The 18,556-nt window shown below is 38.9% G+C and overlaps 2 protein-coding genes across 5 annotated transcripts; one reads left to right on the top strand and one right to left on the bottom strand.

The window, feature by feature from the left end:
- Positions 1-2,062: 2,062 nt before the first annotated feature.
- Positions 2,063-9,417, top strand: LOC101155857 (RUN and FYVE domain-containing protein 1). Its single transcript, XM_004073384.4, has 17 exons — positions 2,063-2,427; positions 2,631-2,810; positions 2,898-3,015; positions 3,546-3,647; positions 3,732-3,855; positions 3,929-3,990; positions 4,066-4,201; positions 4,337-4,438; positions 4,520-4,636; positions 5,022-5,189; positions 5,261-5,358; positions 5,428-5,547; positions 5,926-6,055; positions 7,796-7,890; positions 7,985-8,033; positions 8,130-8,207; positions 8,289-9,417. The coding sequence occupies exons 1-17, from the start codon at positions 2,097-2,099 to the stop codon at positions 8,430-8,432; spliced, it is 2,154 nt and encodes a 717-aa protein (XP_004073432.2). The 5' UTR covers positions 2,063-2,096; the 3' UTR covers positions 8,433-9,417.
- hnrnph1 (heterogeneous nuclear ribonucleoprotein H1) lies at positions 9,274-17,268 on the bottom strand. 4 transcript variants are annotated; one of them, XM_011480339.3, is made up of 11 exons: positions 17,147-17,268; positions 16,205-16,301; positions 15,389-15,544; positions 15,161-15,304; positions 12,517-12,655; positions 11,661-11,857; positions 11,382-11,494; positions 11,145-11,280; positions 10,985-11,068; positions 10,738-10,830; positions 9,274-10,043 (listed from the first exon to the last, which is right to left on the bottom strand). In XM_011480339.3, exons 2-11 carry the CDS (start codon positions 16,284-16,286, stop codon positions 10,036-10,038), a joined length of 1,152 nt encoding a protein of 383 aa, XP_011478641.1. In that variant the 5' UTR covers positions 16,287-16,301; positions 17,147-17,268; the 3' UTR covers positions 9,274-10,035. The 4 variants fall into 4 exon arrangements, with proteins under 4 accessions (XP_011478641.1, XP_023815065.1, XP_023815066.1 ...); XM_023959297.1 differs by having other exon boundaries at positions 9,274-10,039; XM_023959298.1 differs by having other exon boundaries at positions 9,458-10,039; positions 11,664-11,857.
- Between the last annotated feature and the right edge of the window lie 1,288 nt (positions 17,269-18,556).

The following is an 18,556-nucleotide window of genomic DNA, read 5'->3' as shown; positions in this document are numbered from 1 at the left end:
AAAGAGGACAGAACCCCAGTGCACCATAGTTACCCCAGCTTCAACTTCTAGCAGCCTTTTAAAAGAAATAGTTATTATTAAGTTTAATTTAAACAAACTAACATTAAGTTAAATAATCTCTGAATACTAGCTAGTCTGACAATAAGCCTGTCCAAAGAGGAATGTTTTCAGTCTAGCTTTGAATGTAGAAACTGAGTCGGCCTCTCTTACATGAGCTGGGAGTTTATTCCATAAGACAGGGGCTTGGTGGCTAAACGCTCTACCTCCAACCGTACTTTTACTAATTCTAGGAACCACAAGCAGTCCTGCATTTTGCGAGCGAAGTGTTCTGGATTATTCAACCAGAAAATGTTATGTTTGTAAATCTTACGTAAATAATTCATGTCGATCGTACATAAAAGTAATCCATTTAAAAGTTACTAATTTCAATCATGTTGATCCAACATGATACCATTAAATTGGATGCATTAGTAATCGCAAGGAATTGTGGGATACCATTTTCTTTGTCTATCTGGGCAGATTGGGGTCTAAGTGTGAGTTTTTGTCCATGGGTTTTATTGTCTAGCTGTTTTACTCTGTTTTAACTAGTGATTTAAACTGATATGTTTATTTCTTTTCTGCACCATGAGTTAGAGTGTGGGAGAGGATGATGACCAAACCCCTTGTGCGGTAAACTGTTAATGTAACTTAAAACGGAATTTGCGTTATTAGAATTCCTGTCTTGTCATGTGGGATATTACTGCGTATTTAATGTCTTTGATGTGAAAAATAAAAGACCTATTGGTTGGAACTTTGGAAAACTTTATCAATGTCAGATATATAAATAAAATTAAAGCAAAAAATTAAGTTATATCAACATAAATTGTGTTAGGTAGTCATACAAATTTAAGTTGAATAAACTTAATTTAATGAGGTGTGACCAATTGAAATGATTCAATTAAGTTGGATCAACTTTTATCTTTTGAGAGTGAGCAACAATATTAATTTAAAGTTGGGTCCAACTGCAGTATTTAGATTGAATCAACTTAAATTTATTAGTTTGAACCTAAGTACATTAAGTAGGACCAATATGATTCATTTTTGTTCAAGTAACCCTATCTAATCATGTGGAAATCATTTCCATAATTTTTTTATGTTCATTCAAAGTGAACGTTTTTGAGTGTAGTTTACCTGCTTTGTTTTGTCCTTATTCAATAAAGAAATATAATGTTACACATTGTGTTTTTATATTTTAATGGAATGTGTATTATTTAATATGACAGAGTACTAGGGCCCCACTAAGGAAAAAAGGATAAAGTAATAAATTTATGAGGCTGGTTCTTTCTGCAGAAAAGCAACATATTCTTTTTACAGTTTTGATAGTTATGAAAATGTGATACTTCATATTCTGGCACATCAGCATGTCTTCGTTTATGAAACCATACTGAAGGACAATTTCACGAAATGCCCCACATCTGTCATTTTAACAACTGTCCTCCTTTAAAACAACTGGTTAAAATATTATGACTTGTCTTTTTTTCCCTCTGTGGCCCTAATGTTCAATCATTTTATATATAGCCTTATAGTCCTAAGGGAAACTGTAAATTATCTAATGATAGCAACATCATCTAAAAATCATTATTTATCCAAAATGATTGAAATTAATGATCACGAACGTTTAAATAATGACAGCGGGTCTAGTTATATGTGATATCAATGTACCGTGAGCAATGAAATAACTATTGGTTTCCATTTGTGGCGACTGCTGACTGACATTAGGGATGAGATTAAATAGATCCTGGAAGTTAGCCTGGTCTGGAGCAGGCTAGCTCCACAGAATAAATCTCCATGGTAATTTATACCATAACATATCCTCCTGCCCCCTATCCGGCTTTAGTGCAACCGGATTGGGGATCAATTGAGCCAGGATCACCAAGATATCCTGGCTTAATCCCTTATCTTACTTTTGTGCAACAGGCCCCAGGATGTGGCGTCACATGGTGGATTTTTTTGTTTTTTGTTTTGTAAGTGAACATAGGAACAATAAAGTTTTTCCAACCTTTATTCCTTGGCCCGTCACGTGGTATCTTTCCGATAAGGGAGGAGGTGGGACAAACATGGCCGACCTGGCAGGGAACGTAAACACAGCCTGTGATGATGGTGTGGAAAATCAAGGAGAAGAACCCACCGTTTTAGATTCGGAGGCGTTCGAGGAGCTCAGCGACCGCGCAGAGCAGGACGCAGCCGGGAAGTCGCCCTCCGTGGCGGCAGAGAACAGCTGGTCGGCTCCTATCTTCTCTTTGGCGCGGAAGGCCAGTGAAACGATTAGCCATGGAATGAGCTACGCTGCTGCTCCCAGAAAGCTCTCACATGGATCATCTGCGAGCTCCTCCAACGAGAAGGAGTCCGAAAATGACACCAGCGGCTCTTCCAAGAAGATACTACCCGGTAGGCTGCAGCTGTATGAGCCAATTAAAACACTTTCCAAGAAGTTCACCTTGAAGTAGTTACTTCCTCTTGGAGACAAAGATTTCAGAGTTGGGTGCTAATCTGTTCTCTGAGGCAGTTAGTCCAGTTTGCTGTGGTTTGTTGCTTGTTTTATTTCCTCTTTTAATTTTAATTTCTGTCACGTTATTGCATTTTTTCTCCAGTTCTGCCACCTAAAGACCCCATGGGAATAGAAAGATCCAACCTGCTGAGCATGATGAAGCTGAGCATCAAAGTCCTCATCCAGTCCTCCCTGAGCCTGGGTAGGACTCTGGACTCGGAGTACCCTCCTCTGCAGCAGTTTTTTGTCGTCCTCGAGCAATGCCTTAAGCATGGTCTGAAAAGTACGCGGATCCCACTGTCATCTTTGTAATAATTTTGAAACGATTTCAACTAAAGAATATCACTTGATGGTCTTTTTTTTATTGCAGCCAAGAAATCCTTTATTGGTCAGAACAAGTCCATTTGGGGGCCTCTGGAGTTGGTTGAGAAGTTGTGTCCAGAGTCTGCCAACATTGCAACCAGTGCCAGAGATCTACCTGGCATTCGGTGCGTTGCTACTCACTATTTTAAACCATGAAGCCCCGCTCCAATCATCTTTTGATCTATTGTAAAAGCGTTCTCAGTGGTCCTGTAATCACGTTTATGCCCTTTTTAGCCAAAATCAAACAACCTGTGTCATTTTCTAGGACATAGATTCTCCAGAGTAGCTGTAGTTCATCTGAAATTCAACTCCGAGTTGTGAACCAGGCTTTTGGCTTGGAGTAAGCCTGCCTCATTTCCCATCATCCCTTTATTAACCCACTCTCCTGCTAGCTCACAACCCCAACCTAACATTACGGGTGAAATAAAAATGGCGAGCAATATTGGAGCTATCCAGCCATACAGTTTTAAGATGAATACCAGCTCAGATGAGGAAAACAAAAACATAAATGGATCTAGTTGTCTTCAAACTTTTTCAAATGCTATTTTGGTGTCACAACCATTTAAATAAAGACATACTCAGAAAGGCAATTGTCTATCACTACCAGGGGTGTTCCACTAATGTGACATTGTGTTCATTTCTCATTGTTTTCCAGAACGGGTTTAGGGAGAGGGCGGGCCTGGTTGCATTTGGCGCTCATGCAGAAAAAAATAGCAGACTACATTAAAGCTCTGTTGGACCACAAAGACCTCCTGAGGTGAAGTAAATGCATTGAATTTGACTCCTGTGTAAACATTTTGTTGATTATTTTTTTCTTTCTTCCTCATTTTGTAAATGTCAGTGAGTTTTATGACTCTGGAGCGATGATGTTAGAAGAAGAAGGCTCCGTATTGGGTGGTTTGCTTGTGGGCCTCAACGTCATTGATGCAAACCTCTGCATTAAAGGGGAGGACCTTGATTCTCAGGTGAGTGGTAAAACGTCCTTCTCCGTATTTATTATTTCCAAGCAATATGTTGATCTGTATCTCCTACATCAAGGTGGGAGTCATTGACTTTTCTCTTTACCTAAAAGATCCTGCAAGTTCTGAAACGCCAAAAGAGTAAGTGGATGCTTGTAAATGTTATCGGTACTTTATCAGTTTTCACTCCTGAGTTGTTTTCTTCTTTCCTTGCAGCGATGCTAACATGACAGCGATATTAGATCAGAAGCACTACATTGAGGAGTTGAACCGTCACCTAAGTGGAACCGTCACCGACCTTCAGGCTAAGTTGGACTCAATAGAGAAAACCAACAGCAAGCTTGTAGAGGAGGTCAGGTGCACTTGTATGTGCCGTTTGTTTCATTTCAAACAAGTCAAAAGAAGTGATTTTATTTTTATTTTTTTAAATTCTGACATTTATCTAAATGTAAACAGTTTTTTTTCTTTTCTGTGCTCTTGTCTTTAGCTCACAGCAGCAACAGACAGAATCAACTCTCTGCAGGATGAACAGGAACAGCTGAAGAAGGAAAATGAGTCAATTCTGCAGTGCAGCCAGAAGAAGGAAGAGGTCTGACTCAAACTACCAGCAGTTGGACTTTTGTCACATGAAGGAGGGAAAAGGCACTTAATAAAACGCGCGTGTTTCCAGGCAGCACTTCAGGACAGTCAGGTGGAGCTGGAGACCTACAAACAGACTCGACAAGGCCTGGATGAGATGTACAACGTTGTGTGGCAACAGTACAAAGAGGAGAAGCGAATTCGACAGGTGTGACCATTTTGGGTGGGCTTAAATGCTGTAACAATATATCTATTATATTTTATAGATATTATGTTTTTTCCAGGGTTTTTATTTTTATATACCAGTACTTTAGTTTTCCTTACATTTTAATCATTATTAACATAATTTTAAACTTCTAAATATGTCTTTAGCAGTGCTTACTTCCAACTTTTCTGTTTTATACTTGTTGTTGCAAAGTCATGCTCCTAGTGTTCCTGTCTTGTGTTTCTTTATCTGAACATTTATACGGGAAAATCCAAAGGAAGTTTTAATGTGGCTTCATGTTCAATTTGAGTTTTTTTTTTGAGTACCGGTATACGTTTTTGTGTTATGTCCCAAAGAAGGCAAAAGACTCAAACTAGTCTTCTGTTAGGAGCTGCAGCGTGAGCTGGAGCTCCAGGTGGGCTTGAAGCAGGAGATGGAGGTGGCCATGAAGCTGCTGGAGAAGGACTCCCACGAGAAACAGGACACGCTGGCGGCCTTACGGCTCCAGCTGGAGCAAGTCAAAACGCTCAATCTGCAGATGTTCCACAGAGCTCAGGTAGACGCAGAGGCGTGAACCGTCTCTGAACATGGCAGCACAGAATCTTACAAATTTGTGCGGCTCTTAAGGAATCGGAGAGACAAGCGGAGAAAAAGCAGGAGGAAGCGGTGAAGCTGGAGCAGAGGATGAAAGACATGGAGAAAGCCATGGAGGAAATGGAGCAGAGGTATTCAAACGTGTGTCTTTTGTGCATTAGGTCTTTCCATTAAAATCGGTGCTCCTTCTGATCTTTCAGACTGCAGAACTCTGAGTGTGAACGCAAGCAGAGTGACCAGTCGGATGAAGACATGAAAGTAGAACTGGAAGGAAAAGTAGATGCTTTGCAGACACAGCTGACAGACCTGGATACACTCAGGTGATTCACACAGTAAAAACAACTAAAACCATGTTTCATCTTTCTTACTTCAAACCATAGCTGCAGTAATGTGGAGACAAAATGAACCTCTTTAGACTGTTTCTTGTCATGGGATATGTTTTAAGAAACGATTTGAAACAAAGTTTTGTTGCAATTAGTTTGAAAATGTTTTAGCACGAACATTAAATACAGTTTTCTTGCATCGTTGCAGTGAAAAAACATGACATTTGTTTAAACGTCACCTAAATAAATGCAGCTGATTGTTTTGTTGTGTGGCTGTTAGCTGTGGTTCCTTTCACTGAGTTTTCAACCCATTTCAGTGGCTGCATGATTGAATGAAGTGAAATGTTGGAGTGACTGTGTTCCTCTGTGACGCAGGCTGGGTTTGGAAAATGAGCTGCGCACTGAGAGGGAGCAGAGGCAAAGCTTGCAGAAAGCCTTGCAGCGAGAGCAGGACAACAGCTCGGAGCTCCGCACGCAGCTGCAGCAGCTGCAGGGCCTGCATGTGGTCAGTAAACTAGGAGAAAACAACGTTTTCACCAAACTGTATTCGCCCTTAGCCAAGTGTCCACTTCTTATGGCATGAAAGAAGTGGAAAAAAAATGGGTTTTTTGAGCGTATGCAAATATCCGGATGGTTCCTTGTTAACATGCATTACTAGGGGTCCCATTCACGTTAAATAGTTGAAAAAATGACCAAAACTACGAGCATAAAGTAGCTACAGGTTCCACTGTATACTGCTTTTTATTGCATGTTATTTCACTTTACCCTTTTCGTTTTTTTGAAGACTATTTGCCTTTTGTGGTAGGAGCGTAACAACCAGAATTATTTCTATATACCGTATTTTCCGGACTATAAGTCGCACCAGCCCAAAAATGCATTTTAAAGTAGAAAAAAACACAGATAAGTCGCACTGGACTATAAGTCGCATTTTGACAGGAAATTTATTTGACAAAATCTGTGACCAAGAACTAATAACTTTCACAACCTTATATGACACAATCATAGCAGACTGTTTATCTAATAATTTCACAGTAATTTTTTCTCAAACTTATTTATTTATTCTTCATGAAGCATCATTGGCCAACTAATTCTCTGTTTTCATCCTGTATTTGTAGAAACAGTTGTCATTTTATTGCATTTCTGAATCTATGAAATCATTGGAAAATAGAATATTATGTTGTTAGCCTTCAAGATCTTACTGTAAAAAAAGTTTGCTGATTCTCTGAGTCACTTAACATACTTTTAACACTTAACATACCTCATACATCAAATTGACCCAGGAACATCATCTCTGTTCCTCACAAATGAACATAACAGGAGGGTTAACAATATATTTATTTCAATTTATTCCTAATATAAGTCGCTGCGGAGTATAAGTCGCACCCCTTGCCAAACTATGAAAAAAAGGGCGACTTATAGTCCGGAAAATACGGTAATTAAAAGATATCAGTGGATAAATAAATCTACTAATGCAAAAAACAAAACCTTTCAAAACAACTGTAACTTTAAATTAGTAAAAAGCAAAAAAGACCCATTCCAATGAAAATCATATTTGGGTGTTGTTGACATGTCATTGTAGCATTTTTGTCCTAATGGACATATATTAAAAAAAAAAAGATTACCGGTAATTATTTCTTTATTCAAATGGTTGTGAACCAGAAGCAGACACTAAGCTGCCGTTGGGAAAAGCTCGTAGGTGTGACAAAGAAGCTACAATTGACAGACCACAAACTCCCTGCTCCACTCCATTCTGAGGCATCCACCTGCAGATGCATAGATTCATAAATGTCTTTGTTTTCATTATCTGAGCTGGCATGTGGCTTAAAGCTGGACAGCTGGATAGCTCTGATATTGCTCACTATTTTTGTTGCACCGGTGATTTTAGGTCAGGGTTGTGAGGGGCTGTAAGCTAGCGGGAAAGAGTGTAAACAAAGGGATGATGGGAAATGAATGCTGGCTCACTCCCCCACATCGTAGAAGTGAATTTCTGATGAACTCCTGACGCTCTGCAGAAGCTATGTTCTTTAAAACGAATTTTATTTTTAAATTTAGGCTAAAAACAGCGTAATCATAATTAAAAAATCGATTAAAAGATAATTGGAGTGGGACTTGATAGTGTAAAATAGTAAGACTTCTTAGTCCTTTCTGCTGCTTTTAATACATACATTTTTATGTACATTACTGTTTTAATGGTTTAACAGCTGTTGTCAGGAAAAAGAAAGAACTAATGCATTATTTGTTGCAGGAGCTTCAGGAGTTGAAGCAAGAGAAGCAGCAGCTGCAGGAGAGGTGTGAGCAGCAGGAACAGGCCCTGCAGGAGATGGGACTGCATCTGAGTCAGTCAGTATCAGTCGTTTTTACTTCAAGAATCAAATATTTCATTTTTAAGTGCATAAATCCTCTCTTATTTTGCTTTTTTTGTGTGTGCTTAAAGGTCCAAACTTAAAATGGAAGACTTTAAAGAGGTCAACAAAGCCCTAAAGGTAAACTGAAGGAGTCACTTGTGTTACTAATGCATCCAATTTTTGTGGACGAATAGGAAAAAAAAAAAGAGTAAATGCCTGTGCTGACACCTCCAGGGCCACGCATGGCTGAAAGACGATGAAGCCACTCAATGCAAACAGTGTCAGAAGGAGTTCTCCATCGCCAGAAGAAAGGTCCGGGCTCTTTGTTGTTTTGAACTTCTTCAAAAATCTATTTAGATGTGAAAATAATACTAATAATGATTGTTTTTGCAGCACCACTGCAGAAACTGTGGAGACATCTACTGCAACAGCTGTTCCAGCAATGAGCTGGCCTTGCCCTCCTACCCTCGGCCTGTGCGGGTGTGCGACGTGTGCCACGCCCTCCTTCTGCAGAGAAGCTCTTCAACGGCTTCCTGACGACACACCACACCACAGACTTAGATGTAACGCTAAATAACAACCAATCACAAAGAACTAGAGAGCTTACGGTAAAGGAGAACTGTCAAACCTGATTTGCCGTTTCATTTTCTGAAATTCCCTTCATGTTTTGAAATCGATAAGCTCCACGTCTTTTCAACAACACTGACACCCTCACTATTCAGTGAAGTCCAAACACACAATCATGCTCCGGTTTTGTGTTGGTACACTACGGCAGTGCAGGAACGGCGCACAGCACCATCTGAACTCCAGTTTTGGGTTTATTTTTAAAGTGCAGACACAGAAACATGTTCACGTCACATTTTGTAAACGAAAGCAGCTCCAGTTCTATGGCTAAGAGGCTCGGGTTCAGGATCTGATGTCTTATTGTGGACTTGTTTAGCAAAACCAGAAGACCTGATCGCAAAACCAAATCTTTAAGACTGTTCGGATTCTGCTGATTAACTTTCATATCTACAAACCCTCATTTGGTGGGTTTCCAGTGACTAGTGTAGCTTTAGTTGATTATGAAGCCATTGGATATTCAAATATCCAGTTTATTTTGCTTACGACTTTCTAAACCTTTCTACAATGCAGATTACAAAAACTTTAAGGCTCGTCTTTCTGCATAAAAATGTATTAACTTGAGACTTAATATTTTATTAAACAGTTCTGATCAGGATGTAAGTTTGTGTAAATGACCGTGGAATGTCGACAGAAACTAACGTTGAATGTCTTTAGTTTTTGTGGCTCGTGATGACTACGATAAATCGGTTTCTATAGTTGGAGAATTTTGATTTAACATTTTTACCAATTTATTAAATAAACTTACAACTTGTTCTTTTTTCAATGACATATTCCGGAGTACTTTTATTCACTTTGTGCACAGAAAATACAAATAGAAATTTGAAGCAGTAAAAACCTCCATTGTAGCAAATTGGAAATTGGTTGCCCTGGATACAGCCTTCATTCACCAAAAAGAAAACAAACTGTAGAAAAGAAAGCACGCTCAGACCACACCAAAATTCACTTTGGGGTAACATTTTAACTGGAAATAAAAGACTAGAGGCAGACACAAAGTAAAATATCAAAAGGACAGTAGACATTTGCAGTTTCCCTGCTCATGCATAAAGACTTTGCATGGTGTGTTTCAGACCACCAACTCATCAAGTGTACTCTGTGAATTCCAGACTGGTGTTTGGGGATCAGCAAAGCAAAACAGCATAACTTTGGGTCGTAGAAATGAAAGCAAAGTTCTGTAAGGTGTTAAATCTGAGGAGCGGGTCGGTTAACACTTCAGACATTTCTGGTGGAAACGGGACGGTCCAGCTTCTCTTTGAAGGTCATTTTCTTATAAAAACAAAAAAACTACGCCCTCAACATTTTCAAAACCTCAACTGACTACAGAGTTTACAAGGCGAAGCTCGGAGTTTCAGTTCTTTTAGCAAAATGCTGACTTAAAGAAAAAAAAATCTAACAAGTGGAGAAAAAAACAAAAAAAAAAAATATCTACATTCCCCATCCCCCACCAAGTCCATTCATTGAGCCTCTGCTTCCTCCGCCTCCACCGCCACCATAGTAACTGCTTCCCATCCCGCCCTGGTTACCTAACAAGAAAGAGAAAATACACACTATTGGACCAAAGAGTTTATATGAGAGCGAGGTACCACCAAGCAAGAACACTTCTGCTTTGAATATTATGTTTGACCATAGACTGTATATGAGAACTGGACTGAGGAACCCCTCCCCCTTAGCATTCCAAACAGGAAGTGAATGCATTAGACTTCGATTGAAAAATAAACTGCTATTACTCAAGCATTATATCTTACATTTTCTTGCTAATCCTTTTTTTTTCCACGGTATTTTTTTCTGTAGTGCAAGTTGTTCAAGTTATAAACTGGCCAATCAGATGAAAGTAGGTGGTGCCTACTGGCCTCAACGTTGGACAGATTTCACACCAATCATTGCTTCCTGATGACGTAATATGTGGCAATGTCCGTATCGTGAAAAATAAGACATCTGAATTGACGTCATTTGGTTGGAGCCAGGAGTCGGCCATTTTTTACAGGTGACGTCACCATCACCAAGTCCAGTTCTATTATACAGTCAACGTGTTCAACAAATGTAGTGCTTAAAGTCACATATCAGATGTAGATTAGCTTGAATTGTTATTTTAGAAACTTCCTTTTGAGAATAAACCATTGGCTTAAAGACAAAATATATACTTCATGGTTTTAGCATTATTACATCACCCTTGAAATGTTTTAGGGTTAAGATCAGCACAAGAAAAAGAGATGACACTCACTGTAGTCATTGTAGCCGCCCATGTTTCCTTGGCTGCTGTACCCACCAGAGTACCCCGAACTTAGCTGACCCCCGCTGTAAGAGGACTGGTTTCCTGTGGACAAAAATAAAACACATCAGGTTTAAGGAGAAATTATTATAATCATGTATTCCCTTTAAGAAAAGGCTTAACTATCAATGTATTCTATCTTTGGTTAAGCATTTCCTTACAATCAAGAGGTCAAAATATCTTGGTTTCCATCACTTACCCATGCCACCCATCATCTGGCTGCCATAAGCTCCATTACTGCCACCTGCTGTTGAGTTTAGGAACAACTCCACATAACGGTGCTCTGCAAAGACAACCGTGCTTTAACTAAAAGGGTAATGAGTGATACGGTGCATTTGAAGCTACACAAACTAACTCACGCATGTTGGCTTTGTCTTTGGACATGGCTGCTACAGCATCTTCATGTGTTGCAAATTCTACATCCGCTTCCCCGGTTACTCTGCCGTCTGGACCAATCTCAATGTGGACGCGCACAGGATTCAACGGAGAGAAGAACTAAAGCACGGAAGTCAAAGTTTCCAAGTTGTTTTTTTTAAACAGAATCCAAAACAAACTTGTAACTGTAGTGGTTTGTTAGTGATGAGTTTCCATCTCACATTGTAGATGTCGGTCTCTGTGGCTCTGTATGGCAGGCCTCTCATGTGGACACAGTGACCTGTTGTGCTCTGGAAAGACGAGCCACTGTCGCCATAGCGTCCGTCTGACACACCTGCATATACAGTGAGATTAGCACAGTCTTCCAAGGACCTCACACCCTAATCCCATTAGTTCTATAATGCAGTGTTTGCATGAAAGGCCATCGGCTGAGAGATTTCAAACAGCTGCGCAGCTTTAGAGCACCAAGCCCAACATTAGCCTGCTCCGAGTCCACCCACCTCCTCCTCCTCCTCCTCCTCCTCCATAACCGCCACGGCGCATTCGGTCATAGGATGCCCCTCTGCCCATCATGTTGTAGCCGCGACCACCAGAGGGCCGGTCGTAGGGGCTGGGTCTCTGCATACCCATGGGCTTTCTCTGGGGTTCGTAGTGAGTCCGCACCTCAGCACGACAACTCTTGAAGATTTCAATGTACCTGAGTGCATAAAAGTATCACAATTAGGCCATGTGGAATGGATAGGAGCTGCATTTGCTTAAATCTGGTCTATGCAGTTGCTGTCATGTTGTAGTCCAATTATAGACATATCTAACATTACTAGATGCTTGGTGTTTAAGAAATGACAAGAACTCTATACAGTAAGCCTTGGTAACTTAGCTTTTCTTATGGTTACCTGAGGCAAATTAGAAATGGGATGCATATTACAGTTACAGCTTCCTTTGACCGTGACACAGCAGCCAGTGTCCTGGTTTAAGAAGGCTAAAGAGAGCGCTACCCACACTGCAACCCACTCTAAGCATTACCTGAGGCAGTGGGCTCCAGATCCTTGTGTACAGTGGCCCTGGGATTTTTACCACAAGGGAGATTCCTTACCGTGTATCAACCTGGACTCACATTTAGTGCTGAGACACCATTTGCTTTTTTTTTTAAATTATGTCAGCCAAATTAGGAATAGTCTGTTTTCGAATGGTGACAGAGCACTAACCTCCCCACTGAAAAGTGTGAATGTCGGGCAGGGTTTCTTTTAATGCAGTGTTTATGTTTAAAGGTGTGTTGTTTAAAAATGTGTGGCAGTTGTTGAAGGTGCACACCATAAGAAAAGCAACTTATCCAGCCAACCAACCAACCATCCCCACCTGTGCCCTATTCTTTCCTTGTGTTTCTTTAGAGCCTTTTCAGCTATATCCTGTGAAGCAAACTGCACGAAGGCCTCCCCCGTACTCCTCCCCTGGATGTCCACCGGCAATGTTATCCCATTTGGCACGATTTCCAACCCTTCAACCCAAGGACAGATAACCCCAGCAGGGGACATATTAAATCACATGCCCAATCACAGAACGTTCTCTAAAGAGAGAGAAAACTTATGGAAATTCTTACACATCACACATATACCAGTTCAGTTTTTACCTGGCTCTTTCAAGGAGTTACACTTACTGTGTTGTGGGGTTAAAGCAGAAATGACAGGATAGAAAGAGAGTATGAAAGGGGGCATTTTGTGGGGGCACCAAGCTAATAGTGGGGTGTTGATGGAGAAAAAGGTTTCGGTGGGTGACATGAGGAACATTACCTTTTGCCAATCAGATACAAATCTGAGGTCTGACACAAACTGTGAACATCAATTATATAAACATTATTAAGAGACAAAGGGCTGAGGAAGTGTGAGGAGGAAAGAATGCTGGGGTAACTGGGAAGAGGTTCTATTTTGTATTTGTGAAAGCAGCTCAGCCCGGCACCCCCAAGGGCAGCAATCCCCCACTTTGGTGTTAAAGTGCTTAGATTGGGAGGCGTGTAAACAAGTCATTTGTAATACCTGTAAAGGGTAAAAGAAGAAGCCCGGGGGGCATGACAGAGGCTAGAACCCAAAAAGCGCCCATCTGCCCAGCTGAGCAGTACAAGTACAGTTAGCCTAAAGCATTCGTAAAAATCACTTCATCTAAACACACAAACTGTGCAAACACTGTTGATTTACTCAGAAAAATCAAAGAACACAGAACAATGAAAAATATGTGACTTAAAAACAAAAAAGTCAACTTAAAGTGATCCTCCCATTTTACCAGATCCTAAAAGGAGATTATTACCCAAGACATAGTACACAGGTGTTCACCAAAACCCAATATTGACCCAATATGAGTCTCAAAATATACATTTTTTATTTATAGTTTATGGTTACCTTGGAAAACTTGAGCAAACAACTCTTAGATGTTTCAGACTGAGACCCAGCAAAATGATTTCTTTTTAAGAAACACGTCTACAAATGAAATTAAGCTTTAAGTTACACACACAAAGAATTGTTGATTCTTCTCTGTTATCAAGGCATTATAAAGTAAAAAGTGCTTTTTCTGCCACAATGGTTGGTCTCCCTAGCAGATAATTCATCATTTAGCAGACAAATGACACAAAATACACAAAAAAGGCTAAAAGTAAAACAGTTGGGACTTTTCAGAGGTGCTCTGATCCAAATCCTATTTAAAAATCTGTGGAAAGCCTTAAACATTCTTGTGGAGAGGGTCCCCTTCAGTCTTGCAACAACTGGAGTGGTTTGCTTGCAAAGAGTAGATTAAAATACCTGCTGACAGTTCCAGGACCCACAGATCCAGATTTCATATAATTGCAGTAATTACCCGTAAAAGGTTATGATCAGAATTATTAAGTTGAAGGTACCAGAATTTTTGTCCAGGACTCTTTTATTATTTTAAGAATTCTAAAGAAAAACAGCACAAAAGCAATTTTGTAAGTTACATTTTCTATTAAATACTTTCAGCAGTCCTTGTAGGATTTTCCTTACATTAACACAGAGGTACCAAAGATTATATGCACATGTCTGAAATTAGGAGCAGATTCATCTCCGCAACTAAATATCAACTTCCTTATGACCATTACTAATGTGCAAGTAATAAAAAATGACTTGTTTTCTTTTACTTACTTTCTGATTTATTTCCAAATAAAGTTAGTTACATTTCAAAGCCATTTATTGTTTAAAAAAAAAAGTATTAAACCCATTATGAAAGTTATAGAAATAATTTAACTTTTAAATACACTAACTTTACAGCAAAGCATTTACATTTTTAAACTTTGCCTGGTTGCAAACTATTGTTTAGAACATTGACTGTAAAATTCGACTTTGTTCAAGTAAATGTTATATTAAAGGTTTTTGTTGGTGCTAATACTATAGGATTCCAACTTTAGTTACCCAACGTTCATGTAACTTTATGTCCAACTCTCTGTAGGAATAGTTTGGTACTTCCAAATGAAACATCGGAGAAAAAAGGGATAAAAAAGTTAAAAAGAAAAGAAACTGGGCTTTTGTGAAATGACATTTGATTAGGATTTGTGTCAATGTAGAGATAGATTTCTCAAACCCAGCCTGTCACATTGCAATCGATGCATCTCTGATCCTATACATTTCAGCTGGGACAAGATTGCTTAAATGTAAACCCACATCTTAAGATAAAGTTTGACAACGGGATGACTTTGAGTTCAAGATGAAGATGATGTGTGAGGATGGATTAGGGTGTCTACCTGCTGCCCTCCATCAGGAATGATTCAAGAGAACAGCAGCTTTTCATTTCCAGCATCACTTTCAAACCAAGCTCCATATTATTTTGCGATCGTCCGTGCTTACATAAATAAGACTGTAACATCTAGTCCCCAATGTACATTGAACGAGTGAGTGTTGGTCAGAGAGTAGGAACAGGAAAAGAAATGGAAAGAAAAATCTGCAAATCACATGTTTTAAGGGGAATTTTATTAAAAAAAAACTATTTACAGGAAAGTTCTTACCTGAGAAAAACTGGACAATTTCCTCCTTGCTGCAGCCAAAGGGAAGGCCTCGGAGCCTCACCAGTCCATCTCCAGCTGTCTCGGGGCAATTTGGGCCAGTGTGCTTCATGACCCAATCCATCTCCACATTGTTGGACTTAAACACTAAATGAAAGAAAGACAAGCTGTTAAAACAACTCCAATATGTATGAACACGGTTTTGACGTCTCTATTAGCTGATCCACGGACCCTCAACATATCTGTGACCCATGGTTTCTCTGTCCTTCTTCACAGCCACCTTAAGGTCTTCTTCAGTCTCCATCTCCACAAATGCCTCTCCGCTGGGACGCCCTTCTCTTGTGTAGGTGAAGTGGATCCCACTTCCATTGTTGAGAATTTTGCAGCCTGTAAAATGATGTTACATCCAAAACACTTAGATTTTTTAGTTAAAATTACTTCCTTGTGACATCAGGCAATGGCTTAAGCTTCATACTAATGAGATAGAAATGATGGCATGGTTATAAATCCACATACAAATATATCTAAAGACCGTCCTAATAATTTGTGTAATAGCTCATTGACATGTCAGGGAGGTCATAGAAAACCGGACTTAAATAAATCTTCCTTGAAACGTTCTCCACTTAGCCAAGTGGCTTCATCAATCTGACATTTCAAGCAAGAAGATTCTTTTTAAGCCCAGTTGCTATGACTCAACTTTATAACAAAATATTGTAGAGAAAATTAAGAAAATTTGCACTAACTGACATAACAATGGATTTAAAGACTTTCACAATAAATGAGAAAGACACCAAATCAGGTATTTATTTGGAAGTTTACAATTGTGTACAGGTTTCAAAGTATCAAAAATGTTCCTGACAACTTTTCTCTATAAACAGTTAATCATAATTGAGTTTTTCAAAAGAGACTAATATTTTTATTATTATTGTGAAATTGAAGGTGCTGCTAACTGTTAATACTTTTACGAAGCATCTTATTCTGCACCCCTGACAAAAAAAAACTGCCTGAGAAAGGTATCAGTTGCACACTTCTGGTGGACTCACTTACCTGAGAAAAACCTCTGTACTTCATCCACTGAACAGGACCAAGGAAGACCCCTTATGCGCACAACATATCCTTCATCAGCCATAACTGCTCAGAAACACTAGGAGATGAGTGAAGACACAGAATTCATTCCTTCTGCAACTACTAACTCTTTTGCGACACACTTCTTCTCAAAATCTAGTTCAATTTGTCAATTTCATAAGTAAAAGAACATTCACTTTGAGCAACATGCTGCCTCTGAACCTTCCTTCTTAACCTCGTTACTAATATTGACCACAAATCTACCTTCAAGATTTTGCCATGTAACGCGCTTCCTTGAAACCACGGAAAAGGGTGACGGAAATCATTTTTCTGAACCTAATGTAAGTTGGTAGACCAGCGCCATCTTGAGCTAGTTTTTAGCAGCATGAACCGGCATTCGTCAAAATCGTAAATTTCATTATGGCTCTATCCTAAAACGAAAGTAGTTTTAGTGAGGACGCGGAAACGCAATAACTGATTTACATAGAATTCTTTAGAAACAACAAACTTTCCATTTAGAAAAGCGCGCTCGCGGGTCCAGCCGTTCCCTCAAATCCGAAAGCTAACAAACCAGCGTTTTCGAAATTAAAACACCAAAAAGCTAGCAATTTGGAGGTTAAATTGTCATCAATAACGCTCGTTCTTAAAGAACAGTTAAAGTTTACTTTGTGTGCCAAAGCGCCCGCTGACTAAATAACGTCAACTACCGCACCCGGGTACAAGAACAAAAGCGGCCCTGTCGGCCTGCGCCATGTTCTTAGCTTCTTGACGGTTAGCTTTCAACTAGCATTTCAATTAATATTACGGCATTGAAGTAGAATCGTGGATACAGTACATCTTTTTTATTATGCAGTTGATTTAAAAATGTGCCGACGTACTAATATCTACATAATATAAAGATAAGCATTAGATGCTTATAGGTACCTTATGAGGAGAAGATGCAACACGCCGTAGTTTGTAGGATCTATGTGCTGCGGGTGAAACCTAGCGCTGCGTTGCCAAGTTTGACCCAAACATCCCCCTTTCAGAGACCGCGAGAAAGCGAGGCTTTTAGACTCTTTTATTGAACTGCAGCAACAATAAATACGTTTATATATTTTTAATAGAAAACATTTTACTCATTATTATCAGATAATAGGTTAGATTCATATAATTCCTTCTATATTTTGATATCTGCACAAATAGCCAGTGTGGGGGTTTACACATACCTGGCAATCCAGACTGACCAACCTAACTGAGACGGTGGCTTACGTTCAGGTTCACGCCCAGAGAAGAAAATGTTGCTTCATGAGACCCCCTGTGTTGGCTGGGCTGGGCGAAGCTCTTGGTGTAAAGATAGGTTTGTTGTTTTGCAAATTACGCTACAACTCCACCTGTACATCATAAATGACAATTGAGAACAAAAATAAATAAATAAAAACGGAAGATCAACAAACAATACAAAATCAATATAAAAATATGTTTTTCCCCATCACGCAACAACATGTTTTGTGTCTTTTTTTTTTACTAGGTGCCTCTCTTGACGTCGCAATAAATGTTTTTTTATTGGTGTGATACCAAACACGCGTGAAGCAGCAGTTTCATCCTGCAGAGAAAGTAAAGAGGAGAAAGTATAGTATAATCCTATTTCATGTTGGACAAATAGGGCATGTAATAGTAGTAGCAGGTGCTTAAAAGAATAAATAGAATAGAAATAATTAAAAAAAAACATCACTGTTTTTAAATAATCTTATTTATGTTTACAGTTAATTGTTTGGGATTTTTATTTATGTGCATGTGTATTGCACACTTAAAACCATATATATTTTTCTGACTAATTTTTATTTTTTGGTAAAAGAACCAATAATCAGTTAATTTTTTGAGAATATTTAAATAACGCAACCGAAATCCATGTTATCACTCACAATTTTTTGTCAGTCTTATTTTAAAAAATCTAAATACATTTTAGATATAAGGCACAATTGAAGCTGAAAACTGGAGCAATTTATCTTATTTTTTTAGCAACTGTGAAATTATTTTTTGTTCACTTTAGTATTTTGCAGCTTGTAATTTGGTATTTATCTTTTAAATGTTAACTAAATTTACTGAGAATATTAAGTAAACGAATATTTCACCGTAAGTACGTTTATTTTATTGTTATTTTTATAAACAAGAAATGTATGACATTTGTAAAAAATAAAATAAAATTTTAAAAAGACAGTCCATCAAAGCACACATGGATAACAACAAACTGTTTTTCTTGTGAAAACGATTACTTAAAAGTGTTGGCGAAATTTACTTTTAAAATGTGCAAGATCCTAAATTTACAACAAATATATGCCTTGATTTCCTTCC

The sequence above is a fragment of the Oryzias latipes genome, chromosome 10 (assembly GCF_002234675.1).
Source record: "Oryzias latipes chromosome 10, ASM223467v1".
NCBI classification, from domain to species: Eukaryota; Metazoa; Chordata; class Actinopteri; order Beloniformes; family Adrianichthyidae; genus Oryzias; species Oryzias latipes.
Note: the sequence above shows the minus strand (reverse complement) of the source record. Positions and strands in the feature narration are given on the sequence as shown.